The sequence below is a fragment of the Lampetra fluviatilis genome, chromosome 50 (assembly GCF_964198595.1).
Source record: "Lampetra fluviatilis chromosome 50, kcLamFluv1.1, whole genome shotgun sequence".
Classification (NCBI taxonomy): domain Eukaryota; kingdom Metazoa; phylum Chordata; class Hyperoartia; order Petromyzontiformes; family Petromyzontidae; genus Lampetra; species Lampetra fluviatilis.
Window position 1 is genome coordinate 7718128 of NC_136324.1, and position 25656 is coordinate 7743783.

At 44.8% G+C, this 25656-nt stretch overlaps 1 protein-coding gene across 2 annotated transcripts in view; it reads left to right on the forward strand.

The window, feature by feature from the left end:
• LOC144948681 (chloride intracellular channel protein 5-like) overlaps positions 1–15449 on the forward strand; it is a 75826-nt gene extending 60377 nt beyond the window's left edge. For both annotated transcript variants that reach the window (XM_078878331.1, XM_078878334.1), the window contains exons 3-6: positions 4349–4474; positions 8793–8899; positions 10879–11060; positions 12366–15449. In XM_078878331.1, coding sequence (XP_078734457.1) covers positions 4349–4474; positions 8793–8899; positions 10879–11060; positions 12366–12527 — 577 coding nt within the window. In that variant the 3' untranslated portion in view covers positions 12528–15449. The remainder of the gene's footprint in view (positions 1–4348; positions 4475–8792; positions 8900–10878; positions 11061–12365) is intronic.
• The last annotated feature ends 10207 nt before the right edge of the window (positions 15450–25656 follow it).

A 25656-nucleotide genomic window follows, 5' to 3' on the forward strand; every position in this document is an offset into this window, starting at 1 on the left:
ACGACGTTTCGGCCACGACGCAAGCAGCCGTCCTCAGGTGAAGAAACAGAGCTGTCGGAAAGACAGCGTCTTAATGAACACTGCTAAGCTTGGCAGCGTATATTTAAGCTGGGTCGGGGGAGGAGAGCGCCTTGACAAAGTAAATACGCTGCCAAGCTTAGCAGTGTTCATTAAGACGCTGTCTTTCCGACAGCTCTGTTTCTTCACCTGAGGACGGCTGCTTGCGCTGTGGCCGAAACGTCGTGAGAATTTTATTATATTATGTTTTATTTGTATTATTTTATTATTTCCCTTCTACGTGACTTTACCGAAAGAACCAAGAATATGAATCCCTGCAGTCACGAAAGCTTTAAATCGAAATTTAGTTTTAACACTTCGCCTTTCGCGACCGATTGTACGATTCATTACTTGATTTTTTGCGTCTGATTGCATAAATAATTGCATGTCTTAAACCCCACCCCTTCTCACAATTCATAATTTCTGGCAACGATGCTGGTTGTAACTGCCAGCGAAACATTGTACAAAATTGTTAAATGTGTGGATTGCTCTGCAACATGACACACTGGGGAGTGCTGAAGCAGTAACAACTTGGCCACGTTTGTTCAAGTAACAACTTTATACTGGTAGGAACCTCTTGGTTACACCAGCCCACAGGGGATTATTGTGTCCGTCCGTCGTGCATCCAAAAATGGGAGGGGTGGGGCTGGGTGGGGAGGGGCTGGGTGGGGGGTGGGAGGGGTGGGGCTGGGTGGGGAGGGGCTGGTCACCCCGTGGTGCCCTTATAAAACTCAACGTTTAACCTACTCACGCCGGCTTGTGCCCGCCCTCACAGTCGGCCATATTTGCGGAATACACCACGCCGCCGTTGACCCTGGCCATTGACCGAGCAACCCAACGTTCCTACCAGCTCCCTCCGCAGGAATGTGTTTAATTGGGCTGTGTCAGCTGGTGGAGGGTGCATCACACATGTTTTACTTACGCAGTCCGTCTCAAAAAACTGTTATAAATGAGAGAGAGTCCTGTAGAGTGCATAGTAATATAGGTGTGTTTACGATGTTGGTAGATTGTATTGTGAAGCGATACATGTACATTCTGTTCTCCTCTAACGCCGCGTTTTCATAATGCGAATTGGTTTATAACGCGATGGATGTATTAGGGAATACATTTTTGATAACACGGATGTGAATTGGATATATATCGCATGAGTAAGAATAAGCGGTTGTACGGCTGCCTCGGCGAAGCATCACGCAAGGCAGTGGGATGCTGCTGGATGCTTCTAGATGCTACTCACGCGCCTCAGTCTTTGGTCAGCTTGCGTACGCATCGTACGTGTTGTCGCGGGCTCTGCTTTACCCTACATTACATATTATTCATTATCACTCGATTTTTCCATAATGCGGTGTTCTTCAGGAATGCAACTACTGCGTTAAAGGAGAAGAAACTGCATTTTGATTATTTCTCATCTGAAACACACTGAGATTGACCCCCTTTCCATTACCCCTTGGGTGATGGGGGTAGTGTTTTATGGGCTCATTGCTGCGTGCACAAACGGCTACTTATTATGGATTGACGCAATCGCCATCGTCAACACAGAGAAATCTATTTTGTAGCGGTGGCCCATGCGTCGCGAATGGAAAACAGCAGCAACATAAGAGCCCGTGTTGACAGAAGACTGTGACATTTCATGGAGGCTCACTTTCCATTGGCAGTGTGAACTGCAGCTATCTTCGATGTGTGTGGCAGTGGGGAGCGGTGGAGCAGTGGTTGGTGCACTGCGCTAAGAACCCTGGTTTATACCGCTGGCAGTCGATAACTGTTAGGTCAAATAGCTGCCTACGACAGGTCCCACACCTCCGATGAGCACAGTTGGTTTCGTACGGTGCAAAATAAATTCAACATGCATACGTACGTACATTCAGCGGACTGACAGTGGCCACACATAAGTGTGCGTTTAAACGCTGTATCCGTAAACGCATGTGGAGGGTTTGATGGGTGGACTGTGGTGGGCGTATGGGTTTCCTGGAATCAAAGTAACATCCGTGGCATTTGGTATTAGAGGTGATGTGTGTGCCCCACTGTGCTCGCAGCATATTTGTGGGGGCGTTGTGCGCTTTCCTGAGGAAATGCTCGCGTCACCTTTGCTGACCCCTGTGTGGTTAGTTGGCAGGCGTGCCTACGACACCGCTCGATCTGCTCTTGTTGACCACACTGCGCATGAGTTCGCGCGTACGGATGTGCGCACCGCGTGGGGTTGATTTTTCTCCTCGGTATTCCGAGCACTACCCAGTCGCTATGATTTGATTTAATGACTAGCACGGTTGGCTACGTACGGTGCGAAAGAAGTTCAACATACATACATAATGTCGTAGTCGTTTTAAAAACCTGATGTGACATTACAGTAAGAGAACGTGGTGATTTATTTTCAACACGCAGGCTTTCGAAACCAAATTGATCCACGATTGATATTTGGGTTCGATTTCGCGGGTAAAACGCATGTGTGGGCGCACATTGATGACATCACACTACCTAAATTTCGATTTAAAGCTTTCGTGACTGCAGGGATTCATCTTCTTGGTTCTTTCGGTAAAGTCACGTAGAATGGAAATAATAAAATAAAAAAACACAATCAAGTAATTCTCACGACGTTTCGGCCACAACGCAAGCTCTGTCTTCCCGACAGACCTGTTCTTCACCTGAGGACCGCTGCTTGCGTTGTGGCCGAAACGTCGTGAGAATTACTTTATTATGTTTTATTTTTATTATTTTATTATTTCCATTCTACGTGACATTCCCGAAAGAACCAAGAAGATCACACTACCTATTTAAGCCCCCCGACTGGAGGACATTTTCAGTATTCTGAAAACTGCCATGACGATGCTGGCTTGTCACCGCCAGGAAAACGTCTGCACCCCAATTGTTCGACGTTGTCGATCGGTCTCCTACACAACAAACCCGTGGTGCTGAAGCAGTCATAAACTGGCACGTGTGTTCACGTGACACTTTTATTAATTGGCTGTGTCGGGTCGAAGATCTGAACCAAAAATGTATTATGAATCATGGTAATTGATCGATTTTGAAAGCCCAGCGGTCCGTTTGTCCATCGACTAAATTATAAGAGCCTTTCAGAAGGCCTGAATTTTAAAAGTTATAGAAAGTGGACCCCCCTACATACAAAAGTCAACAGTATCTGTAGGCATATATGGCTACACACCCTGCATACAATAGTCAATAATATCTACTATCTACTGACTCTATGCCTACACACCCTGCATACAATAGTCAATAGTATATGTAGGCATACATGCCTAGACCCTCTACATACAAGTCAGTAGTATCTACTATCTAACGACTATATATGCCTACACACCCTACATACACTAGTCAGTAGTATCTACTATCTACTGACTATTATATGGCTACACACCCTACATACACTTGTCAGTAGTATCTACTATCTAACGACTATATATGCCTACACACACTACATACAATTGAGTCAATAGTATCTACTATCTACTGACTATATATGCCTACACACCCTACATACACTAGTCAGTATTATCTACTATCTACTGACTTGTATATGCCTACACACCCTACATACACTAGTCAGTAGTATCTACTGTCTACTGACTATTATATGGCTACACACCCTACATACACTAGTCAGTAGTATCTGCACACATGGGGGCGGGGGGAAGAGGACATCAGTGGGGGTGATGGGCGAGGTGCATAGCGCTGAGAAGCCCTCCGCGGGAGCTAGAATAAGGCAGCCATAGGCCTCCGAAATTCTAGTTCGTTTAAGTGAGAGAAGCATTGCTGTATCACAAGGTGTACTTTGCAGGAGATCACTGTATCGGGTGTTTTTATGAAGTCCACTTTCATTCCATCGGTGTACCGGAGGAAATCGGAGTGTCTGGGGAAAACAAACTCACGTACAAGGGACACCACTCAAAGTTTGTGAAGATGGATCATGAAACTTGTTGTTTGTACTACCTCCTAAAAGTACCAGTGTGATCCCACTCACCCTGGTGGGTGTCTTTGGCACATCGATACAGAACTCACATTCCCATCTGATGCATAATTTCGCCTGACCTACTACACTCTGGATTAAGCTGATGAATTACCACTCTCTCTTAAAAAACAACCGGATATGAATGCACATGGCAAGGACTCACAATGTCAGAGTAATCATGGAACATTGGAACAACATTGGGCCAACATTGTTCCAACGGTCCCAGCCACATGCCAACCAACCATTGGCCCAGCGTCGCATGTTTACCGGGGCGTCCTTGCGTTCAATCGTTCGTAAGTCTGACGCACTCTACTTGTGGGAATGTTGTCACAGGAAGCCACCGGAACTGCAGAACCTGGCCCCCGGCACGCACCCTCCGTTCCTGACGTTCAACGGAGAAGTGAAAACCGACGTCAACAAGATTGAGGAGTTCCTGGAGGAGCAGCTCTCACCCCCAAAGTACAGCTTTGTCGCGGCGTTGCGCATGCTGTGCCACAGCATTATACTGTGTACACAACACAATATAATGCTGTGCCACAGCATTATATTGTGTACACAACACAATGCACATTCCATATTGTACATCGCATTATAGTGTCTTCCAACACAGTGTGTATGGTGCTTTGTGTTGCACTGTACATTGCAATGTATTAAGATACAATTATTACAGTGGTCCCTCTGTTAACGATATAAATTGATTCCAGTAAAACCATCGTTAATTGAAATTACCGTTAATCGAATATAGGAAATCCGTGCTAAATGCTTAATTTGTTGCAAAACGATCGGAAGTTTACCTTTTTCACCCTACAAACTGTTTATATTTAAACACGCAACTTTAACAAATGTTACAAGAACATGTTAAAGCATTAATATTGATAGAAACATGGATAAATAATAAATAATTGATAACACAATTGCGCAGCACTTTGTCAAAATGTTGAAAATAAAATTAAAGAGGTTCTTCTTACTGAAGCGTGAAAATATGCACCATTTAACAAGTACATAACCACACAGGTGACAAATACAATGCACACTGTACAGGGTGGTGTTTTGTGACCCCCCGCCCTCCCATTTAGTTCTGTAAAACGTAATTAGAGGCCGACTGAAACCGAAAGTAAAAAATTTACTTTCAGCCGAAATCGAAAGTTTAACTACACTTTCGACCGAGACCCAAACAGAAAGGGAAATAACCGAAGTTACCGAACACAAGATTTATGAAATATGTCATGATGCAATGCTACTTTAATTAAACATAAATCCCGAACTCATCATTCAGAGCCTGCAGTAAGAGTCGCTAAATATGACATCTTTAGGTGTTACTTACTTAGTAATTATATTCAAACAAACGAATGTTGTAGGTAAAAAAATCTAAGAGTAAGAAACAACAGTTTTTCCACATTCAGCCAGACAGCCTGCCGGCTGTTGACTGGTCGTATCTACATTAGCAGAGACCGTGGTTGCGGCTGTAACATCGCTCCCAGGCTGCTGCTGCTGACGTGTCTGTGTGTTTGCAGCCTATCACATAGGATTGCCTAGCGCCGACTGACCGGCCGATAGGCAGAGTGATAGACGTAGCACTCGCATTATATTCTCAAAATAGATCTTCGGTTGACGAATGACGACCCAAAGTCAATATCAGTTTCGGCCGAAACTGAAACCAGACCGAAAGTAAAAAATTATTTTGGCCGAAACCGAAAGTAAACCGAAAGTTAACCAATTCCTCAATCACATCAATTCCATACACCCAGCCATCAAATTCACCATGGAGGTGGAAAAGCATGGCAAGTTACCATTCTTGGATGTTTTAATCGAAAAGAGACCAGATGGCTCAATATGACACTAACTACAGGAAAGCCACCCATATGGATGCCTATCTAAAACCTGACTCCCACCACCATCCATCCCAGAAGAATTCCCTCATCAAAACTCTACACCATAGAGCTCGATCATCATCACCTAGCCAGTGAACTGGAACATGTACACCAAGCTCTCAAGATAAATGGATATTCGGACTACACAATCCGTAAAGCTATCACACCAACCGTTGGGAAAGAACCATCTGAGGACCCAATCAAAACTATCACCTTGCCATACATAGCAGGGGTCACCAAAAAGATTTCCAAAATCATGAGCAAACACAAGATCCAGGTTCAAATTAACACAGTACATACAATTCGTGATCTGATCCCATCTGCGAAGGATGTGATCCCTGACATGCAATACCCCGGTGTCTACAAACTAAACTGTGCCTGCGGCAGCAGTTACATTGGGGAAACTAAGCGACATGTCTCGGACCGTGTTCGTGAACACAAGGCAGATCTGAAACACGGTAGCACCAATACCTCGGCCGTGGCTGATCATTGTTTTAATGCAGTGGGCTCACACGAAATTGATTTCTCTAAGACAAAGGTACTTTGCAAACCCACTGGCTATCAACAAAGATTCGTTCATGAAGCCATTTATATATATAGACACAGATACAATTTCAACCGAGAAGATGGGTACAAACTGAGCAATCATTGGAAGGACGTTATTAACCAGTTTAAGCCATAACTGCCTGTGATGTTCCCATCCTACCACCTTCCGATGTTAGTTGTTATTTTCGGCTCTGATTTTTTACATTAACAGATTAAATTGGTCCAACACCATGTGAGACTAGGCTCTAAGGAAAGCTGTCTCGGGTGTGGACCATTCAACTTCAAGGACAGTGCATACATTATCAGAGTTATGTTTTTTGTTTGCCATTATGACTGCAGGTATTGTGGTCAATGCAAACATGACTCCTCGTAAAAAAAGGTGTCAGTTTTGTTGCCAGATAAAAGGGTAAAATAACAATTATCAGATTAAATTTCTCACACTAACACAGCCACTTCGCGCGCCATCCTCACGGTTGCTGCTCGACGATCTCCAATTAACATGCTAATCACCCACATTAACATGCTAATCACCCACATTAACATGCTAATCACTCACATTAACATGCTAGTTTTTACCTGGCAGCCCTTTGATTGGTGGAAAACCCACCACCGCCGCAGTCGCTGCCCACCACCGACATTAACATTGGCTGCTGACATTTGGGCTATGTCCATTTCAAACCCTTATAAACAGTTGTCTTTAGAAGCTAAGCTCCCTTTTCCTGATGACGACCGCTTGTGTTGCGATCAAAACGTCGTAGTTTTTTGTGATTTTCTTTGAACCTACCTACGGGACTTTACCGAAAGATCCCAAAGAATAACAATGTGCAATGCTTTTTAATATAATATATTTTATAATCCAATTATACTGGTAGGAACGAAGTGGACCAGACCACCAATAGATTATATCGTCCGTCCGTCCGTCCGTCCGTCCGTCCGTCCATCAACATCGACCCCTACTGCAAACACTTGGCAGGACCCTACAAAAACCTTTTGACTCAGTGGGGCTTTCCTGGCTTAACAAATGTAATAATACATTATGTTTATATTCTTTGGTTATTCGTTCCTACCAGCCCACCCCGCAGGGTCCTGTTACTAATATAACATAAATTAGGCAAGTAATTTAAATTATAATAAATATATAAAGCAACTATTCTTTCTTATATCTGAATCAAAACAATCTTTACCAATGAAGTAATGAAGTCGCCACCCTCCATCCTCGGTCTCCACGTGTGGACCAGGCAGCACGTTGGCTGTCCGGGTCCGGTGATAGAAGAGCCGCAAGTATTAGTGTAGTTAGCCGTGGTGGTCACCACCCTATGTTACAATCTTGTTAAAGAGTTAACCGTTGTGTTGCCTCCAAGTACAAGTCTGCGTCTAATTCACGCACTCCACTTTCATTCACATTGCAATGTATTAAGTTATGATACAATACATATTGCAGTGTAGCACAATACAAAGTGCATACAATATAATGTATATTGTAGCACAATACAATATTACAATACAACATTGTGCTAATTCTAGATTTGAAGTTTTCGTGACTGCAAGGATTCATACTCTTTGGTTTATTCGGTAAAGTCACGTAGGTAAAAAACTTAAAATCAAATAAATCACGACGTTTCGGGCACAACACAAGCATCCTTCTTCAGGTGGGGACAACTTAGCGAAACCACACTACAATGATATGATACAATACAATGCGGAATCACAGAGCGTCCAAATGCAACCACATCTCAAGGCACTGCACATAAACGTGAAGCATTCAACGCTGCGTGCAGTGCAGAGTGCGACATTGTTGAGTTATAGTAATAGGTTTTTACCTTTTTATCTGATACAAAAACTGACACCTTTATACAAGGGATCATGTTTGCAATAACCACAACACAAGCAGTCAAAATACAAAGGCGTCATCTGGTCCAACACCAATGGAGACTAGGCTCTAAGAAAAGCTGTCTCGGGTGTGCACCAATCAACTTCAAGGACAGTGCATATCATTATCATCATTAGAGTTGTTTCTTTTTGTTTGCATTTTGACTGCTTGTGTTGTGGTTATTGCAAACATGATCCCTTGTATAAAGGTGTCAGTTTTTGTACCAGATAAAAGGGTAAAAACCTATTGCTATATTTTGATACTGGTAAAGGAGATGTCTCACAGTGTAAATTGTTGAGTTACGCCGCGGTATCATCGGGCGCGCTTTCAATGAGGGTGACCGCGAAATACCGGTACCACGATGTACCGTACGGTGCAAGGTCCCGCGCTAATTGTATCAGTTGGCTCATGCCATTATCGTTGAAGGGGCACTGCATCACCGATGTCTGCTCGTTGTCTCTCTGCGCGCGGTGGATTGCTACTCTGGCAGTTACGTGCGGCTGGCGGCCAGGCACCGGGAGTCGAACCTGGCGGGAAACGATATCTTTGCCAAGTTCTCGGCCTACATCAAGAACGCCAAGAAGGAGGCCAATGACAGTACGTAACGGAGCATCTAAATCCGCAGATGAGTGAACGCCTGTGCGTGCATTGGCGCCGCAACTCTCGCGAACCTCAGCACACCCATCAAACGACGCTGGCTAAATAGTATTATACTACATGTAGTTTTAGTGATATGTGCATAACGCCTGACACTCCGTACGCTGTGTGTAACGCTGAGTAGGCTACGTGGATTGTAAATGTTTTTTTCCCTGAAGGGCTTATTATTAAAATTGTAACTAATTATTAGTTTGTTACAAGGACATAGTTTATACCAATGATAGCAAGTACACAGCATTACATCAGAGGTGGGGGGGGGGGTACCTATATGACCTGCAACATCACTTCATAGAGGCCACGGTCATACGAGGCCGACCGCTTCAATTGCAGTGACATTAATCTGTCACTGCAATTAGCATCTTAGCCGCACTAATCAGGTACCCGGTAACACTGTGTGTCTAAGTTTAGGCCGCTCAATCACTTATATCACTACAAGGTCATCTTGGAGTGGTAGAAGTGACTGAAGTGTGTGGTTAATGTGTGGCTGCTCGCCAAAGGTATTTGACATTGCTATTGGACCTGCAGCAACAAGGAAATGATTCACCACGCCATTAACAAACGAATAGAGAGGGAATATCGGCAAGCGACCTTGCAAGTTCGAGTGTCTTTTTACGGCCACTGTTCGTTGCAATCGCCTACTTGCTCGTGGGAAGTCGTGTGTGTGTGTGGGGCAGGCCCGGACTGGCCAGAGGGCAGCAGTCCGGGCAAATGCCTGGTGGGCCGGTCCATTCGGAGGCCTGGCGGGCTGGTCGGTGTGTGGAAATTGCAAATGTGATCGGAGTAATATATATATATTTTTATATGTTATTACGTCTAATGTGTCTGCTTCATTGCTGGTTTACGCTCTCAGTTGGCATTAAGGCCCCATATTCAGCAGTTCAAAAGATCACTTCCTCACCGGCCCCATTTGTTTTTTTGGACCCATCCCCAAATGGGCCCAATGAGATCGCGCGACAATTTGGGCCCTGCTGTGTTTACAAAATGCCAGGGACAATTTTTAGTCCCGGTCCGTCACTGGTGTGGGGTAACATTAGCCTGCTGTTGATAGCTTAGTAAAGCCTCTCGAAGGCCGGGTTAAACGAGGGGGGAGGATCTTTCCCGGTGATGGGAGTGTTCCAGCATCCTACAAATACTTTGTAGACAGTAAATTAACACGCTTAAATACATTCACTTTAATTAACATTTAGTGCTCAATAAATAAGAACCAAATGTTGACTTAAAGCTTTCGTGACTGCAGGAATTCATACTCTTTGGGTCTTTCGGTAAAGTCACGTGGATAGAAAAATTATAAAATAAAATGACGACGTTTCGACCGCAACACAAGCAATCGTCTTCAGGTGAAAACATACAGCAGGCAGACTGCCTCAGCAGTCCGCCTGCTGTATTTTTGTTGCGATCAAAACGTCATGATTTTGTATTATTTTATCATTTTTCTATCTACGTGACTTTACCGAAAGACCCAAAGAGTAATAACCAAATGCTAATAACTTTGCCAAATATGTTTTTTAACAAAATGAATAACTCTGCAAACATCACTCAAGTTTAATCTGAGTACATTATTAAATTATTACTGTCAACTAGAGGGAAAAATTTGAGGTTCCAGGTAAAAAGTAAAGTTGGATTTTTTTGGACTAATTAATATCTTAATTTATTGACACAATTATTGCCCATTAACAAGAGAGTGCAAGGCCATCACAAGGAAACCATTCTGTAAACTGATGCAAACTGTGAAGCGAGTGGGTGCCTCATGGCCACAGAAAGCCGCATCCTCCGATCCACAGCATAATGAGGGCAAATTGCAGCATTCCGTTGCTACTTTTTTCTGAATTTTCATAAATTTTTCAGGGAGCCTTTGCTTCCGACTTTCGCCGAGTCCGGCTTGCAGGGGTTTTAACCGCATGCTCCGTGTCCGCCGGCAGATCTCGAGAAGGCTCTGCTCAAGGCCTTCAAGAAGCTGGACGACTACCTGCTGTCGCCCCTTCCCGAAGAGATCGATGACTGCAGCATGGGGGATGACGGAATCTCCCCGCGCAAGTTCCTGGACGGCGATGAACTGACCCTCGCCGACTGCAACCTCCTGCCCAAGCTGCACATTGTCAAGGTGACAGTCGCAGTCACTTGGTGAAGGTGGCAGTCCCAGTCACTTTGTGAACGTGGCAGTCCCAGTCACAGCTTTCAACTTCCATCAGGATGTCTTGGGTGGTGGTGGTGGGTTAACGACATATTTATAATTACGCGATCTAACCCCAAAAAAGTCTTCATAACCCGTGTTGTGACACTAGTCCCAAGTGAAATCTGAACTTGGCCTCTTTTAAGTTATTCGTGACCATTAATGATGATGTAGCTGCTCACCACGAGATATAAATGCTCTGATAGTGGCATTGTCTTTGTGCTGTTCGCCTTTTGGTGTTCTCTGGTCTGGCACCGGTGAGACTAGGCCATGAAGAAGGCCATCTCTGGTGTAGGCCAATCCGTTTCAAAGATGATGCATGCATCATCATCAGGGCATGTTTTGTTTGCATGTTTTGCCACAAGTCCGTGTGGTTAATGCAGATTTGATTAATTGCAAAAGGTTTCTATTTGGTGTTTGACCATCTTAACACCCCCTGTTTATTGCCAAAAAGGTAAAGAACAATTTTTTATACCATTAATCCATTGGCGCTCATCCATCTGTCTCCCAGCCTGTATTGGAAAACAGGACAAATTGATCAAAGGGTAGCCCAAAACTTGCCAACAACAAAATAAAGCGATAATGGTTGAGCCTTCTTGATGATGATGCCACACACGCCACACACGCACCACACACGCACCACACACGCACACCACACACACGCACCACACGCATGCACCACACACGCCACAAACGCGAACCCGCGGTGACATCGTCTTGCCTATCTTTTGCCTCGGCTCAACGGCGACGTCGCACGTGACATTAAAAATTCCCATTTAAATGACTTCCAACGACGTGAGTGAATGCGTGCGTTGAGAAGCCATGACGCCAATATTCAATCGCGTTCCCCATACGTTTTCCTGCATGTTCTATTCTTGCGTAGGGTCATGTGGTCAGATGTCTGGGCAGCCACGGGAGGACTTCAGGAGCGAGTTTGTGCGGATTGGCCATTCCTCTGTTGAAGTGGCGCAGACTACCGTGGTTTACTATTCCGCACGGTCCAAATATTCCCTTGCATGGCCACGATCGCACCGCTGTGGCTTGCGTCAAAATTTTCTATTCATGATGGAGATGGGCGCGTCGGCCTGTTGATGTTCTGACGCGGTTGATGGTTCCGCTGGTGCCTTCGAGGAGGAATGACGGAGCCAGGAGGTGCAAATGGCTTGTTTGCGTCTCAAAAGAGGTGTTCATAACAGAAGAAACTAAAACAAAACCTCGTTTTCTTTTGTGTCGCAGATCGTAGCGAAGAAATACCGGGACTTCGAGATCCCGGCCGAGATGACGGGCGTGTGGAAGTACCTGCGCGGCGCGTACGCGCGCGACGAGTTCACCAACACGTGCCCCGCCGACCGCGAGATCGAGCTGGCCTACGCGGACGTGGCCAAGCGGATGAGCTGAGCCGCCCCGTCGCCCGATCGAAGGCCCACCCGGCAGCCCACGCGTAGCTCCCGGCAGCCTCGCGTCGCACGCACCCACCACCTCGTTTCCCCCAGTGCCCCTCCACGCTCGGCTGCAAGTGGGCGAAGCTGTGCACCTCCCCGCCAATCCCCTGCTCCACCACCATCCACGTGGTGCCCCAGCACGCGCGATTCACCTGCCAGGGACGAATCTGACACCAGGGGGGCGCTGGTGGGGACGGTAGAGTGTGTTGTGTTGTGCGGGTTTCGGTAACATAGGGTGTGAAATAATATCTTTGCCAACTCTTTAATATGTACAGTATACATATATATGATGGGGCGGGGGGGGGCTAAAACTAACACATGCATTTGATCTAACTATAGTTCGCCCGATAAGTCAATCTGTTGACCCCTTCAAGGTCACCATCTCGTTGTTTTCCACACGCGCTCGCGGACGACAGCAGTCCCCGTGGACCGCGCTGCTCGTTGCGCTCGGCGCTTTGCCACGGCTCTTTGCAGCAGTCGCGGGAACGCGTGACGTGATGTTTCAGGCAAGGGGCAGCACTGACGGCAGTGCGGGTGGGGGGGGCTCTGCACGGTCTGGTAGTCGTGGGGACGCGTATCATTCACGCAAGTTGCCGTCAATCGAGTAGCGGCGGCGTGTCTGAACTATTCGCTAAACGTGTAGATCTCATCCGCCGACGCAATGATGCATGATCGTTATATTCATCGATAACAATTCGTTATCACAACTTTGGACGTGGCAAACGGCCAACCCGCGATGCATAAATCACACGGCGGCGCCTCGCGCTCTCGTACGTAGCTGTCGTTACGAAGAATGGCCCACGCATGCCCCTTGCTTGCTCGCTCGCTCGCTCGCTGGCACGTTACGTCCACCCCACTGCGGTGGCAGCCGCGTCCACCGTGGTGGACTTTAGCCCAGACCCTGCCGGTGACTGCGTCCGACGAAGAATGTCCATGCGGGAGCTAACCCCTCTCTGTCCCTAGACCGCCCCCCCCCCCCACTCTCAGCTGCTCACGCAGAACTCCAATCCGCTGACCTCGCTTCTCACTCTCTGCCGCTAACTCATGACAATAACATTTCTTCCCCCAACCCCGGCCGCACCTCCGAGTAGCGCGGTTGGCGACATACGGCGCAAGAGACGTTCAACATACGAACATTTAGGTGTGGACATTGTATTCGCACCATCGTGAAAGTGCCAGGCTCTCACGGGGGTGCTGCGAGTTTATTCTGCCGCTCAGGAGCGATGTTGCTGCTGTGTGGTTTTACCCAATTATACACCGTGAGGGGTGCGGTGCGGTGGGGGGGGGTCACCAATAAGAGTGGGCAATGCATTTAAATCGCCTTTCCCCGCGTGGCGTTTTGCGCACACGCGTAGCGATGGTGAGCCCCGCGCGCACGGTGGCCGATAGTGCGGAGTTCTTTGTGGTGGTGGTGGGGGGGGGGGCGCGGGTTGAGTTTGGCGGGTGCTTGCAAGTCGATTGCCGTGGTTCGTGTTTGGTGTGTGCATCTCTGCCGTGCGGGCTTCCAAAGCTTTGCCCGAAGGCCTCTGCGTTGGGCTCAGAGAGAGAGAGGCACGCTGGAACCCCGAGAGCAGGCGATACGGAAATTCAACACCGATATTTATTTTTAAAAATAATTATTCTTTAACTTTCCTGAAGATGAGCGTGCAAGCAAAGGACATATATATTTCTTCTTCTTAGCAGCAGCAGCAGAGTTTAAATAAATAATATTTCCTTAATCTTGTTCATGTGCGGTTGTTCAATCGGCAACATTACACTATTGAAAGTAAAAAAAATAATTGCAAATAAATTGACATCGGCCGTGGAATGTAAAAAAATGGCTTGCAATTTATCACGACAGTTTTTTTTGTTCATATTGCGAAAGTATTATTACGTTTTAAATACATTAAAAAAAAAGTGTTTCTCATTGGCAATTGTACATATGCACCAGCGAACGCAAACGCCCTGTTTCTCAGAGCGGGCCTGAGAGTCGGGGGTCGCATGCACGGCTCCCATGTGCTGGCTTTGCGCTCTCAGTTCATCACTTCGTCACTGGCTTGTTACAATATCCACAAACGGTAGCGCTGGGGTGATCATCGGCGAATGTTGATGAGCACCCCACCCTGGTAACAATCTGCGCACGTGTTCTCTGTCTCTTCTCTACACACACGCATGTAACTTTGGCATTTGTTTAGGACTATTTATGAATTATGTTTTTTTTTCCTTTTGGTTTCTCTGCATGGTAAACGAGACGCAGTTCACCATTAGTCGGGCCCTTTCTGCTCTTGTAGCACCAGTACAATATCACAAGTTTGTTATGTCGGCAACGTCACGTCTGTATTTATGCTGAAAGTTTAATGAGCGCATTACCTAATGCGTACGCTTAGATCCTGTATAGAACCCACCATTGAGTATTTTAGTTGGAATCCCCTATTCGCTCGTGGGAATATGTGTGCGTGTGTGTGGCGGGGGGGGTAACATTGTGGGGAGCGGTGGTGTAGCGATTAGCGCACTGCGCTAGGAATCCGGCGACCCGAGTTCGATTACCGCTCACGGCCAACACCAGTGACGATTATCTGAACCGGTCTTGGGCCTCCCCTAGGTCTACTTAGCCTCTAATGAGTACCTGGTGCGATGTGTAAGCATCGCTACTTGGGAGACAAAGGCGGTCGGGCTTGGTGCTGGCCACCCAACCCCCTTGTGTGTCGTTCCGGCCTTCATAGGTGCTCGCTAACAGCACTTGCCCCAACAGTCTGTTCAAGGTATACGGGGGGGGGATCTTTGTCTTTGTATAGGTCCTGTATGAACCCCACTATTAAGCATTTTCGTGCACAAAGGAATGTATCTCAGTTTGCTCTCCGAGTTTGATTTTTTTTATTTTAATTAAAGCGCAAATCGAGCTTTTGTACGTGGTTCATGGAAGCCGTCGCTTCCGCGTGTGTTTGCGTGTCAAATGGGCAAGTCGTTTTCAGAATAGAAAATACGCTGGAATGCGCCGTTTTTATTTGAATTCGCTCGCCCGTTCATTTCTCAATCCGCTTGTCCCGGTGAGGGTCGCGGCGGCAGCGTGTTGAGTGGGATGGTGCAGATCTTCCTTTCCCTGGCGACGGACTCCAGCACTATTACACTTTACACTACACTATACACTACACTACTACACTACACTATACACTACTATACACTACACTATACACTACACTATACACTACTATACACTACACTATACACTATTACACTTTACACTACACTATACACTACACTACTACACTACTATACACTACTATACTATACACTACTATACACTACACTACTATACACTACACTATACACTACAATACACAACACTATACACTACTACACTATACACTTCTATACACTACGACACTATACACTACTATACGCTACTACACTATTATACACTACTACACTATATACTACTATACGCTACTACACTATACACTTCTATACACTACTACAATATACACTACACTATATACTACACTATACACTACACTATACACTACGCTATACACTACACTATACACTACACTATACACTACTGTACACTTCTATACACTACAACACTATACACTTCTATACACTACAACACTATACACTACTATACACTACTACACAATTATACACTATACACTACTATACACTACAATATACACTACTACACTACTATACTATACAATACTATACACTACTACACTATACACTTCTATACACTACTACACTATACACCAGAGGTGGGACAAAGTCATTGTTATGCAAGTCCAAGTCGAGTCGCAAGTCATCAAATTCATGACTCGAGTCTGACTCGAGTCCAAGTCACATGACTCGAGTCCACATCTCATAGGTGGGACAAAGTCATTGTTATGCAAGTCCAAGTCGAGTCGCAAGTCATCAAATTCAGGACTCGAGTCTGACTCGAGTCCAAGTCACATGACTCGAGTCCACACCTCTGCTATACACTACTATGCACTACTACGCTATACACTACTATACACTACTACACTATACACTACTATACCCTACTACACTATACACTTCTATACACTACAACACTATACACTACTATACACTACTATACACTACTACACTTCTATACACTACAACACTATACACTACTATACACTACAACACTATACACTTCTATACACTACTACAATATACACTACACTATATACTACACTATATACTACACTATACACTACTATACACTTCTATACACTACAACACTATACACTACGCTATACACTACTACACTATACACTACTATACACTACTACACTTATATACACTACAACACTATACACTACAATACACTACTACACTATTATACACTACTACACTATACACTACTATACACTACTATACACTACTATACACTATACACTACACTATACACCACTATACACTACACTATACACTACACTATACACTACTATACACTACACTATACACTACACTATACACTACTATACACTATACACTACACTATACACTACTATACACTACAACACTATACACTTCTATACACTACTACACTATACACTACTACACTATACACTTCTATACACTACAACACTATACACTACTATACACTACAGCACTATACACTACTACACTATACACTTCTATACACTACAACACTATACACTACTATACACTACTACACTATACACTACTATACACTACTACACTTATATACACTACAACACTATCCACTACAATACACTACTACACTATTATACACTACTACACTATACACTACTATACACTACTATACACTACTATACACTATACACTACACTATACACTACTATACACTACACTATACACCACTATACACTACACTATACACTACACTATACACTACTATACACTACACTATACACTACACTATACACTACTATACACTATGCACTACACTATACAGTATACACTACTATACACTACAACACTATACACTTCTATACACTACTACACTATACACTACTACACTATACACTTCTATACACTACAACACTATACACTACTATACACTACAGCACTATACACTACTACACTATACACTTCTATACACTACAACACTATACACTACTATACACTACTACACTATACACTACTATACACTACTATACATCTATACACTACAACACTATACACTACTAAACTATGAACAGCCTTTAAGAGGGGCTCCCAAGAGCGCCCTCTGGTGAAGGAGGCCCTGCCACCAACAGGGGCGTGAGCACGATGTTGCAGGGTTGCACCCCAAAACCTGAAGCCCCTTTAAGTTTCGGCTCGGGTTGTGGTCGATGGCTACACCGGACCGCCAGCCAAGAGGACAGAAAGTTATATTGGAGGTGGCACTTGAGGAGCCACAAGGTGGGACAGACATTCACAATCACGAGAACAGTGGCAATCTAAACTATACTAAAACTATTTTTTATTTTAGTTTGACACGTAGTAGGCATTCGCGACCAATATTGTCCATAATAGAGGTTGTGGGTTAGATCACGTAGATATAAACGCGGCGTTAAACGCCTGTTGATGCTAGTTAGAAATACTGGCGAAACGTCGTACTCGAATTGTAAATGTGAGTTTACTCTCCAACGCACAACCGGTGTGCTGAACTAGAAACTAATTGGCACGTTTTGTTATGACAAACCTTACTAACTTGCTGTGTCGGGTGGTGGCGGGTTTAACGACACATTCATATTTACGCGCTCTAATTCCAAAAACCTCTGTATATATATTTAATTCCACCAGGTAAACCCCACTGAGCTATGTAGCTCTTGTTCAGAAGCCATCTGGCCACAAATGATAGCTCAACGAAGTGTCTTATTGCATGGAAATTTATAGCGGCCAAATACTCTAAATGCATGTTTCTAAATGTGGAGGGAAAAACTGAAGGGCACGGAGAAAAAAATCCACGCGACCATTGGAAAAACACGCAAACTCCAAATATACAGCCGGCGTCAGGGTCGGGATCGAACCCGGCCGAGTGGCAGCACAGGCTGTGGGCCAGGACGCTTGTGCATTGCGTTTGCAGGCAGAGAGAGGAAGGGAGGTCCTCTCTCAATATTCCATCTTTATGCCAAAAGACCGCGGTGAAGCACCAAGACAAGGCAGGCTCGTAAAGGAGGCTGATCGACTCGTATTGCGGGCAAGACAGTCTGCAGCAGCCAGGCATGTGGCTTGGCCACAATGTGATTGCAATCTGCCTGAACAGAAATTAAAATTGACTGACCGAGAGGAATTCTCACGAAACCTTTGAGTTTTTCGAGCAGATTCAAGCCAGGTTTTCGGAGCGAGCCATAAGAATTGGCCTGGGGATTTTTCTCCAGGTATCGTGCCAAGGTGGGAGCTGCAGACACACTGAATTGCGACTGGGGGAATTCAAGTTCTGCATTTCCCCTGTGGTCCAGACAGCGGACAAGGAAGGGGTCCACTCCGATTAGCGCAGTTGGCTACGTAGGGTGTGAAAGAAGTTCAGCATACGTACATAGACTGACAGTGGTGGCTCTAAACCGATTCCGACAAACTGGATATTATCCTAGGACAGCCTCGCCTCGTTCAGAGTGTTGGGATCATCCCCACGGGGAAGGTGCAATCTCAGAACCTAACTTGGGTCTTGCAGTGTGGAAGGTGAGCGTGATAGATTTAGAGAGATCTAGGTTTCTCGGAAGTGCCCAAGGGTTCTTAGTAGTTGCCCTAGAGGGCAGTAACCTGGAGGATATAGATATGTCACTAGATATTCCTTTGCCAGTGTGATACCAAGGGGTACAACGGGACACATTTTTTGGTTGGCACTATGTCTCACAACATTCTACTGTAATGAAGTTCAACACAATCCAGGTACCAGATCATGGTACAAATCAATTCCGGCCACTCAAACACAAATGCTAATCCCCAGTTTGTCCGGGGTCAAACTTGGACCATGTGGAAAAGCCCCGGGTTGCAAACTGCATGCTATCATCCATGGTGTGATTTGTCATTCAGGAGTTTCACGGGGATATGTCCCTTGCATCAGAGCCAGACTGGCGTCGATATAATTCACCCACGAGGATGTTGGGGCTGCTCAGTGGGGGGGGGGGGTCGAGGTTTATATAAAGGTAATTGGCGGCACTGTAGCAGGAAAGGTCTTCAGTTGGGTCAGTGATAGGGGTTGCCGCTGTTTCCACTGGAGACACAACCCAGACATTGTTACTCTTTGGTTCTTTCGGTAAAGTCACGTAGGTGAAAATAAAATACCGAAAGAACCAAAGGGTATGGATCCCTGCAGTCACGAAAACTTCAAACCCAGACATTGTTCTAAGTCAGCACGAGCTCTATGAAGGTCGTGCAGTCTACTGTAATAAAACTCAAAACAACAACGGTATCAGATCGTCGTAAAAATCAACTCCTGCCACCGATACCCAGATGCCCAAAAGTCCAGACTCTCCGGGTCAAACCCAGACAGGTGGCAACCCTATCCTGAATCAGAAACTTTATTTATCCTGGAAAAATCCGATGAGCTATGAAGCTCTTTCTCACAGCTGTGAATCTCTTATTTATCATGGAAATTGCTTCTTGCAGAATGCGTTGTACAAATCTACCACTGGGGCCGTTGGCAGTTCGTTAAGAACGCTGCACGCTCAGAATGGGTTTTCTGGTGGCAATCAATTCGGGAAGACGTGTGAGTTGAAACTCCAGGCGCTGATGGCATTGCCCACCATAATTATAATCAACAAGGACAAAGTGGCCGATTGGACCTCACCCATGCTTATTCCCAAAGTGCGTTCGGACTTCCAAGTGAATGTGGACATCGTCCTGCTGTCATTTTGCCTTAAGCCCTCCAATTCGAAGGAGCTATCCTTGGCTGCACAGGCTGGATGTGGTAATGGCAGTAGCCTGTTTACCTTCGGAGGGAAAATATCTGGCATAACACAGAACAGCTCTTCATGCTGTTTAGACACCACAATACGGGAGATTTGGCCTTGAAACGGTCACTTAATGGGCCACAGCAGAATTAAGTAACACCTAAAATAGCAAAGATAAGTCGTACAAGTTTATTTATATGACCAATAAGAGTGAGCTACTTGGTGACCCACGCATTTCAACTCGTTATCGCATACATGCACTATAATTGACAACATAGAGAAATTGGAATCACTATAGTTACGTACCCCAGGTGATACCGACACGCTCAATATCTGCTCGGGGCCAAGGGACTGATAGATGAGAGTGTGAGTGTGTGTTGAGGCCTACGCGTCTATGAAGGCATTTGAGTGGATTCAGAGCCCATGCAACGAGACCGGTGTTCTTCATCGCAAGACATGCGGGCCGCTGGTGCCCCCTAGTGGCCTTTAGTACCGCCGCTGACGTGCGGCCTACGACAATACACAAGTGAAAACACCCTCCCCCCATCATCATCATAGTGCTGTCAAACCCCCAATGCTTTCAAATGTGTGGTGGCTCTCACACACTGATGATGTCTTATCGGCGAAAGTGGCCTCCGCTCTGAAAATTAGTGAAGAAACACTGAAATAGATCAATGGTTACATCTCGCGTGTCTCTCAGGGCTCCTGGATCTTCTCTCTCGGAGGGCTGCATGGTGGAAGAATGATAGATCTTGTCCACAGCTACCCCAGGAAACATGGAACGTTGGGGCCATTGAACCAACAACATTGGCCCAAACTGCTGGGTTGCTGGGTTGTTTTTTCAAACTGCGGAAACTTGGCAGGAACCTCCTGAGAAATAGTCACGAGACCCGGTGATGCTTTCCTTGGTAGACATGCCTAGTAGTAGTTGAAATAATAATAGTACTCATTTCTTTTTGAAAACTTTTTTTTGACTGATTTTTGTGTTTAGATCGTTGTCCTTCCCCCTTACCTCTAAATAGCACGGTTTGCTACATACGGTGCGAAAGAAATTCAACAACATAATACGTACTGGAGTCACACAACGATTACACTGATGATGTCCTATCGGCGAAAATGCCCCCCCACCCCCTCCTCTAAAAATAAGTGAAGAACACCGAATTAGAGCAACGCTTAAAGGTAAACGCCTGAACATTCATAGGGATAAGCAACCAAGGCCCTCTACTGACATCTCCTGGCACGGCCGTACCCAGGCAGAGCGAGAATGCCACCTCGGTCGTCGTGTTCCACATGGCTCGTTCACCAAGTTGCCACTGAATGAATGATTCAGTGAATATGATTGCAATAATCATTCCGATTTATAGCATTCACGCAGCGAGTGGCTGACACGGGCGATGGCCACAAACCCATGCGGTGTTTGTTGAAAATGCACATGAAATGGACATTGAAATAAAACTATAAATAATCATTATACGTGTGTATGTGTGTGAAAGTTCAAAGGTATTTTCATCTCCTACTAGTAGAGACCTTGCCCCAGCACGGTTGACTACGTACAAATTCAACATACGTACATAGACCTTGCCCTCGGCTGATATTTCCTCACTTACATAACCCCCCTCGCCGGGAAAGATGCCGTTAAAAAAAAGTACGATTTTCAAGTCTTGCTCAGTAAAGTTTCCAAAACAGACCAATCAATGTATAACGACGCACTGCCCAACCCACAAACACGAAGGAGACGTCACAGCGATACACTCCACTGCATCTAACACGATTATCTGGCTTGACCCACCTGAATGTGCAATTATATTTCGATTTAAAGCTTTCGTGACTGCAGGGATTCATCTTCTTGGTTCTTTCGGTAAAGTCACGTAGAAGGGAAGTAATAAAATAATAAAAATAAAACATAATAAAATTAAAATATGTTTTATTTTTATTATTTTATTACTTCCCTTCTACGTGACTTTACCGAAAGAACCAAGAAGATGTGCAATTATAGTTGTTGTTCTGCATCTACATCAGCCATACGAAAGAAGATTTGGTTTCCAAGTTATCCCCAGGTAATTGGATGTCTACCAGAGGGCAGCCTACCCCATAGACAGGGTATAGATACCGCTCACCAGATCTTCACCAGACACCACTAACCTGACCATGCATCACTCACCACTCACTCACCACACATCACTCACTACTCAATTACTCACCAGACACACCGCTCACCAGATACCAGACACACGAGACATCTGTGAAAAAGAACTGTATAGCTTCATCGGATTCCTCCAGTATGAATAAATATAAAATGCACATTGAAAAACAAAGGTACAAGAATAATGGGTTTGCAAAATGCGTTTGCATAATAAAAAAATAAAATTATATAAAAAATAATAACAAATGTAAGTTGATTACCATATAAATAACCCAACCGGGAATGGATACCCATAGTAATGTATTTGTATTCATTAATCCCCTCCCACCACTTCGCGCATGAAGTGGTCACAAGTGATGTGATCACATATACCCCTGTTTAAGGAACGAAACACGAGGATTTCTCCACAAATCTGACTGTCGCCTGCTAAAGCAAGCTATAGTTACTGGCGAAACGTAGTAACTCAGATTGTAAATGTTGTGGCTTGGCTCTCCAACACACCGGTGTGCTGTACTAGTAACGAATTGGCACGTTCTGTTTACGTGACAAGCCTTGCCAATTGGCTGTGCTGGGTGGTGGCGGGTTTAACGACACATTTATATATTTACGCGATCTAACCCAAAAAAACCTGTATCATGGACTCATCAGACACACCGCTCACCAGATACCAGACACAGTAGACATCACCACGAGTCACACTTACCGTACCAGACTCGGCCAACTCACATTATCACCGTCCATAGCAGAGGTTTCTCTCCACTACTGACCGGGACATCTGTGAAAAAGAGCTGTATAGCTTCATCGGATTCCTCCAGTATCAATCAATGTTCTGATTCTGACTTTGCAGTACGCGGTAGTGCAGTAGTACTTTAAGTCCAGCAGGGGACGCACCACTCACAGGAATTCGCAATCCGCCACGGTCATTTGAACTGAGTAAAAAATTAGCCCGTAAAAACAAAGTTTTTCACTATAAATACTTTATATGCGTGGCATCGGTTTTATTTTATTATTCATTTCTGTTTTTCTTGAGTAAGAGTTTCAGTTTAATCACATTGGTATTTTAAATTAAATATTAAAAAGTCGTATATAAGGATTATAAGGTTTTCAGTTTTTGTATGATTGTTTATATTGTACATTTTTGTTGTTTTCTTGAATAATTTTCTGTGTTTAGGAAAAATATATGATTGTGTTAGTGAAAAAAAATTTTCCCTAAAAAGTGGGAGATTTTGGAAAAAAATTTTCACGAAAATAAATTGTCACGCACAACGAGTCTGTGTGCAAAATGTCAGCTCGATTGGATCACGGTAAGTGGGTTAAAAAACGACCGAAAGATTTGCACGGTCGTAAGCGCGCAAGCAAGTGAACTTAATATATAGGATTTAAAAATAAGTAACATTGAAAAATACTTTTTTTTAAACACGCTTTAATGAAATGTACCGTACTGGTAATGGCAGAACTCCACGACTCCAGGAAGTGTCCCCGAAGCTTGCCATACCGTAAGGGGCTGTGATGATTTACAGCCAACGTTAGTTGAACGTGGACAATTAGACCCAAGCCGTTTTAAAATATATTTTTTTTATGATAGAATATAGTATTGTCATCAGTATGACATAAGTATACCAAGTTTGCAGTCGACACCACATTGGGAAGTGGGAAAATTTTGAGTTACAAGATTTGAGGATACAACGACAACAACAACAACAACAACGACTACAACAACGACAACAACAGGCAGAGTGAGTTAATAAAAAGCGTGTAATAATAAAAACACGGTGCGAGCAGGTAAGTGAAAGAGAAGGGACTGTCCACCAGACGTCGGCTTGGCAAAACGGAAGCATGTCATCGAGAGGTATGGTGGAAAAATATTTTCAGCAGTTAATAAAAGTAAGTGGGCTTGGGCGGGACACGTGACTCGAAGGGACGATGACCGAGTGGCAGCCGCTGTATGTAATGCGGGCAGTCGTGAGGACGTCCAAATGTGAGATGCAGCGATGGCATCTGCTCATGTGCAGGTGGATAATTGCAGTGACAGAAGTGTGAGAGCTAGCGGCGATTTGCCGAGGGCTTCATCCAGCAGTGGCCGATGATGGTGTTGGTCGTGGTGGCGGCAGTGGTGGCATGCCTCTGTGCAAGGGAATTGCAGAGTCAGTCGTTCGTGTTCGTGTTCAAGTTCATGTATTAGGTATATAGCCCTGTGAGCCATTCGGCTCTTGAATCGGGTGCAACCGCTACAAACAAAAAACAAAAACATGAACAAGAAAACATCTTAAAGTGACTATGTGACTAAGTGCAAACTGAAAATCCAGAAAAAAAACAGCAAAAATTCCAGAAAAAGGCACCGTACACTAACGGTGTGTGCAAACAACCCAGTGGGATGCAAGTCAAACAACAACAGCCACAAGACAACTTAGATTAAGGCCATCAGTCTAACTCCGTACTACAACAAACAAACAAGGACAAACCAAAAAACTTTTCGAAATCACCAAAATAAAGCCATAAAAGCAATGTAACAGTGACCATAGGAACTAGGAGATGTTAACTACCTCGCCTGGTATACAGGAGGGCGTGGGTTCGATCCCGACCCTGACGCCTGCTGCTGTATATTTGGAGTTTGCGTGTCTCTCAGTGGTCGCGGTTTCCCCCTCCATATTTAGAAACATGCATTTAGGGCATTTGGCTGCTATTAATGTCCACGTGATAGGCCACTTCGCTTGAGCTTTCATTTGTGATATCCAGGTCGCTTCTGAAAAAGAGCTACACAGCTCAGTGGGCCTTAGGGGCCGTCCATAAATGACGTCACGCGATTTTGGACGATTTTTGACCCCCCCCCTTCGTCACACAAAAAGTCAAACCCCCCCCCCCTCAAATATGACGTCACAAAGCTCTGCCCCCCCCCCCCATAAAAAAAAACATGCTTCAAATCGCTTTAAACTCTTGTCATTGTCGTGCGTATTTAATGTGGCGCTGCACTCTGATGTTGTAGGAGAAAACATTTATTAAAAAGTCGTTTTGATTAAGTAGAACGTGTTGTCTATATTTATTTAAAGTTGCGCATTTTGATGTGACGTCACATTTCTCAAACCCCCCCCCCC